Consider the following 6,000-nt stretch of genomic DNA (forward strand, 5'->3'; position numbering starts at 1 on the left):
ACCCCTCCAACAGACTAAAAAACGTTGACCACATATGGAGCACCCTTGCTGGATAGGTCAGTATGGGACCGTATATAGTTACCTCAAGGCACAGGGAAGCAATATCATCTGTTGCAGAAATACTGTGCCCATGGATGGAGGTCTGGAATAAAATATTGCAGAATCCTGTGCTTTTGATGTCCTCCTTTTACAAACCCATTTAAGACAACACTGACTTCACACATGCCATAGGGGGAGCATATGTCTGTAAATGAAGTGTAGAGGAATGTTGCATGACAATTGATCTGCACATTCAAGAAAGATTAAGACTTCCATTACTTGAAAAAGAGCTTTTTCTGTCAATGAAACTGAGAGGGTATGATATCCAAATCCATCATTGGGCTCTGTCCCTGAACAAATAGTGGAGAAGAAACAATTGATGGATGGAATGCTGGACAATGCAAACATTCACCCCCAGTCACAAGGATCTGGGTTTAATCCATCATTCTTTTGCTCACCACACCACCCCAGTTTGAACCCAGACATATGCAAATCAGGTTTAACCCTGTTCCTTGTGGGAACAGTCCAGCTTGAAACTGTCAAGCCATGTTCTCTCTGGACCGGAAGCAAGCATCCTGGGACCAGTTTCAGAGCATCACCCTTCATCAGCCAGGCTAGCTTGAATCCAGTGTTGTAGTGAGCAAGGGACCCACGTCTGGGCATACCCTTCCCACTTAGGGCGACATATGCAAAAGAAACAATTGATGGATGGAATGCTGGACAGTGCAAACATTCAGCCCCAGTCACAAGGATCTGAGTTTAATCCATCATTCTTTAGCTCACCACCCCACCCCAATTTGAACCCAGCCATATGCAAATCAGGTAGTGGGAACAGTCCAGCCAGAATTGCCAAGCCAGGTCCTCCCTGTGGGGCTTCTATGAGAGACGTGAATCCTTTTGGAAACATTTCTGACATATAGCACCATGGAAGTACTGGTTTCAGATATTTACCTGGTTCTCAGATGAAATGCCTAAATGGCCTAGAATGTCCAGGTGTGAGAAAAATTGAGCAAGACAAGAATTCAAGATCAATTGCACACACTTTGGAAGGATCTATAGGGATTGACTTGCAGTGTAAAAATAGGCATTATAGAAACTCATGTTCAGCAGGTCTAGGGCGCTGAATAAACTCAAACCTGTATCTTAGGTGCAATGGGCATGATAGACTCTTTGCGACATAGAGTGTAATGAACTTCATGGATTCCGAAGGGGCCAGAGACCATGACCTACTAGAAAGACATTGTGAGACACATCAAAATCATTCTAGACTACTAAGGAACACCCAATCCCACTGTTTAACTTCTAGATCTAAGAGCCCGGAGGATGGTGATATTGTTGAAAACCTATTGTAATCTCATGATGTAGATGTTGCTTTAAGTCAGTGAAACAATAGCATCCTTTTGAAGAATGATGACCTCTCCATATCAAGTGACTGTGCGAAACGACTTTAGTTGTTGCTCGCCATGGAGATACCTTATTATGACCTAAGTGATGAACGGAGGACACCTGAGACAATCTGGAAGCCAGTGATAGATAACCTTATCAGCGAGACTCCTTGTTATCCTGCTGTGATACTTTAAGACCTGTGAAGCTATTGTGACCGACTGTTAATTGCACCACAGTGGGTGGACAATCAAAGTAATTTCTTATTTGTCTTGAGGTGACGAATTTATAATGTACATACTAAGTGGATAAATGTGCAGGCTATTGTGTTGTTTGCTCCTGCGATGAGAAAAGGAGGGAGAGAGGAAGTGGGTAATAATGGAGAGTGCATAACAGCATTTAAATTGTGTGCTGTTTATCATTCAGTTTGATTTGAACGAGTTGCCTCTGGAAATTGTGCTACATAAGTTAAAATCATAAAACATCTCGGGGCAAAAGAAATGGAAGTATAATATAGGATTGTTTCAATTACTTAACATTACAAAATGGCATTCTTATTTTGAAGAACTCATATTCTACCAATGAAATAGAAGAACAATTGAATGGTAATAAAATGTTCAAAAGCAAAGAATGGGCTCAAATAAGATCATAACTTTTGTGTGTCACGCACAGTAGGTAAGCAAAAGTGATTCTTTATTAGCAGGTCTAAGTCTACCATCAACATGCAGTTTTGGCCATGAGTGACTGGTGGAAGTGGCATGAAAAAAACGAAGAAAGCTAAGATCTTGCAATAGTACATCAGTGATTGTCAGGATATGGACTTTATTATGGTGTACAATTCTCTTGAAGGTGCTGTGTGATTTATTGTTCTGCATCTGAATATTCCACTATTTCTGTCATGTAAAATCCTGCTTCTGAATAAAAGTGTTCTAATGTATCAAGTGAATATCAAGAGTCTGACATAGTTTTGTTCAAATATAGATTCGATTGAAATACTTGGGCATATGCATGGAGATATTTTCCTGACTGAGTAAATTACTACTCCGAAAGGCATAAAAAATTCAAGTATATACCACATGGTAAGAAATGAACTATGGAAGATTACCTTGAATTATTAAATAGAATTCGGGAGTAATGTCAATTAGCAGTTCTCTTTGCTAAGCTGCTACTATTGGAAGAGCACAGTGAAGATTATATTTGCCAGTGCCCTGATAAAAAAAGCTGTATAGGTGGTGACAGAAGTGACGGCCCCTTGTGGCTTTTTGCTCAGTCAGTGGACAGATTTAGAGAAGTTCTACCAAGAAAATTGAGAAAGGTTAGCAATTTATAGGAGCCGATACTGATTTGGGTTATCATACTTTGGTTCAGCTTTAATCATGGCTTTAGCAAGTACCTAAAAAACGTAAGGAGCCATAATCACATTATCTTGAAAATGTGCGTAATGTAATTAGGGATTTTGTTGGCTAAAAAAAAGGCTAGTGTACCTTCTAATTGGCTTAGTTGCGTATTCCCACCCACTGTGCATTATATCCTCGGTTCTCTAATCTGTATTCAATCAGACAGCAGATGATCTATCTAGTTGCAATACATTTTCTCAAGTGTTCTGTTGCTCTAGGAGCTGGGTTTGTGCGGTTTCAGACCTGAAATGACAAAGGAGTCCTGTAAATGCAGTGCTTTCTGTGGGGGTGGCCTGTGGTCACTTAATTGCATTGTTTCAGACCTGAAATAATACAAGGAGTCCTGTAAATGCAGTGCTTTCTGTGGAGGTGGCCTCTGGTCACTGAATTGCATTGTTTCAGACCTGAAATAATACAAGGAGTCCTGTAAATGCAGTGCTTTCTGTGGGGGTGGCCTCTGGTCACTGAATTGCATTGTTTCAGACCTGAAATAATACAAGGAGTCCTGTAAATGCAGTGCTTTCTGTGGAGGTGGCCTCTGGTCACTGAATTGCATTGTTTCAGACCTGAAATAATACAAGGAGTCCTGTAAATGCAGTGCTTTCTGTGGGGGTGGCCTCTGGTCACTGAATTGCATTGTTTCAGACCTGAAATAATACAAGGAGTCCTGTAAATGCAGTGCTTTCTGTGGAGGTGGCCTCTGGTCACTGAATTGCATTGTTTCAGACCTGAAATAATACAAGGAGTCCTGTAAATGCAGTGCTTTCTGTGGAGGTGGCCTCTGGTCACTGAATTGCATTGTTTCAGACCTGAAATAATACAAGGAGTCCTGTAAATGCAGTGCTTTCTGTGGGGGTGGCCTCTGGTCACTGAATTGCATTGTTTCAGACCTGAAATAATACAAGGAGTCCTGTAAATGCAGTGCTTTCTGTGGAGGTGGCCTCTGGTCACTGAATTGCACTGTGTCCGACCTGAAATAATGAAAGGAGTCCAGTAAATGCTGTGTTTTCTGTGGGGGTGGCCTCCGGTCACTGAATTGCATTGTTTTAGACCAGTAAATGCTATGCTTTTGTGAAGGTTGTCTTCGGTCACTGAATTGCACTGTTTCAGATACCTAAACCAATAATAAAAGGAATCCTGCACTTACAGTGCTTTCTGTGGAGGCTTCCGCTGGTCACTGAATTGGAGACTGAAATTCTCATTGGGAACAAAAACCCTTTAGATACCCCGAGATCTTGCAGTGCTGTCTGTTCTGAAATTCAAAGGGTGGAGGGACAGAAAGTGTGCCCTTTAACTGCCACACATTATACTTTGATTTCTAAAACATGCAAGTTGAACCATGAATCTGTGTTTGTCTTTCAGAAACGTTAAAAGAGGGAAGTGCCATCTACCCAGCCCTGCTAGTGCAAGAAATTGAAGCAGTGAAGCACAAGCATCGAACCCCAGCCTACTGTGACCAGCTTCAACAGCATACCCAGTCACTGGGAATCACAGCAGACCCCAGTGTTCTCTGAATGCAAGGATCATATCTTCCGAGGACCTCATCCACAAAGATTGTTTTCTGTGAGTGATTCTGTCGTACTCCTGACTGGAGCATGTCTTACTCCTGAATATCTAAGAGTAAGACCGACTTTACTCCTGGAAAAAAAGTTTGTGAACTAGGCCTTGTGTTTATATTACTATAGAGTTAATTTTATTTATTTCTCAAATTGTGCTTTAAATGTTTTTACTTCAGCGCCCTTTAAAGAAAAAGCACTGAACGAAAATAAATGTGTAAGAAATATCCATCATTGGCACGGAAATCAACAACTTCAATTGTATGCAGTGCTCCGTGGGCATTTACAACTAATTCAAATAACTTACTGTGTGAAGTTTTTCAAGTGGATGCACAAATGGAAAAAACGTATATTTGCCAAAGTTGACGTGAAGAAGAAGAACCATGCTGGAATATTTACTGATAACTGTGTACCAACTTATTCACCTTTACTGCCTAAGTACTATGCAATGAAAAGCCTTCTTTACAAAAACATGCTTTCCGTTCATTACAATAAAAGCGTGCATGCATTTATGTTTGTTGTTTTGCATATTATCCAGTCCTTTCTGCACTGCAGAGACCAGTAAAATCCTTTTATTTTGAGGAAACCAAACCCTGCAGATATAGATGCAAATTTGAATTTTTTCAAACCTGAATGCAGCGTTGATTTTCTTTTTTTATTTCGCCGTACTAGGGAGCCTTCTGATTGTTGCTCAGAAATTTTACTGTTGAAGTATCCTTTGTTGTTTTTGACTTTTGATACTATTGATTCGATTTGTCTTTTATCTATTGTAAAGCGCTCTGATACCCACAAGGGCCATGTTCGCGCTATATAAAACTTTCTAAATAAAAATCAAACTGGGGCAACACAAAAAGTTTGAGGTACTAGCATGAATCTGCTTATCTCCTGGTGTGTTTTCTCTCTCGACTGGGATAATGACAATAATAATCACTCACCTCCCCTGAATTCCTCCTCATTCAACTATTCCCCAGTTAAAAACATACAATTTTAAATGCAGATTAAGAAAACTACAGCCCATCTCATTTTACCAAATGCTGTTTATTTTTATTTATTTAAGAGGCATGGCATGGCCAAATAAAATGTATAATTTGGAATCGACCAACATTGCAGCTTACACCGTAAAATTAGTGCTGAACTCTTAATACAAAAAATCAGAAGGAAATGCAGCTAAATAGGCAACGTCATTGAATGCTCAAAAATGCTGAAAATTATGACAGAAATCTGCTGGTTTTTCTTGTTTTTCTTTCAAGGATGGTTGATTGATGTTGTCTCTGTTTGTGAATTGCCCCATATGTGGGATCTTTGTTTATCTGTTTTGACACTTGTACCATGGATGAGTGTGATTTTTGCAAGTATATTTCAAAGGTACCATCAAATATACCATGAAAGATAGAGAGGATATCCGGCTGAGAGGAAGGCAAAAGAATGCCTTTCTGAGGCAGAAGGCGCTCAATGAGACGCTGGAGAGGCAGGCTAGATTGACCAGAGACAGTGTTCCTGCCGCAGAGACCAGCTCTTACTCTCTAAGAACTCCCACAGAAGGAGATTCAGGGAGAAAAAAATATTGCCTCTCTTTTTGATCTCAAAGGTATAGAAGTACATCAAAAGTATCACCTGCTCACAAT

The 6,000-nt window shown here is 40.2% G+C and overlaps 1 protein-coding gene across 1 annotated transcript in view; it reads left to right on the top strand.

Annotated features, from left to right (window-relative positions):
* The window catches only part of DNAAF5 (dynein axonemal assembly factor 5), a 161,800-nt gene extending 156,552 nt beyond the window's left edge, over positions 1-5,248 (top strand). Inside the window, exon 13 of the mRNA XM_078664908.1 lies at positions 4,182-5,248. Coding sequence (XP_078521034.1) covers positions 4,182-4,333 — 152 coding nt within the window. The 3' untranslated portion in view covers positions 4,334-5,248. The remainder of the gene's footprint in view (positions 1-4,181) is intronic.
* Positions 5,249-6,000: the final 752 nt, after the last annotated feature.

Source organism: Lissotriton helveticus, chromosome 10 (assembly GCF_964261635.1).
Source record: "Lissotriton helveticus chromosome 10, aLisHel1.1, whole genome shotgun sequence".
Classification (NCBI taxonomy): Eukaryota; Metazoa; Chordata; class Amphibia; order Caudata; family Salamandridae; genus Lissotriton; species Lissotriton helveticus.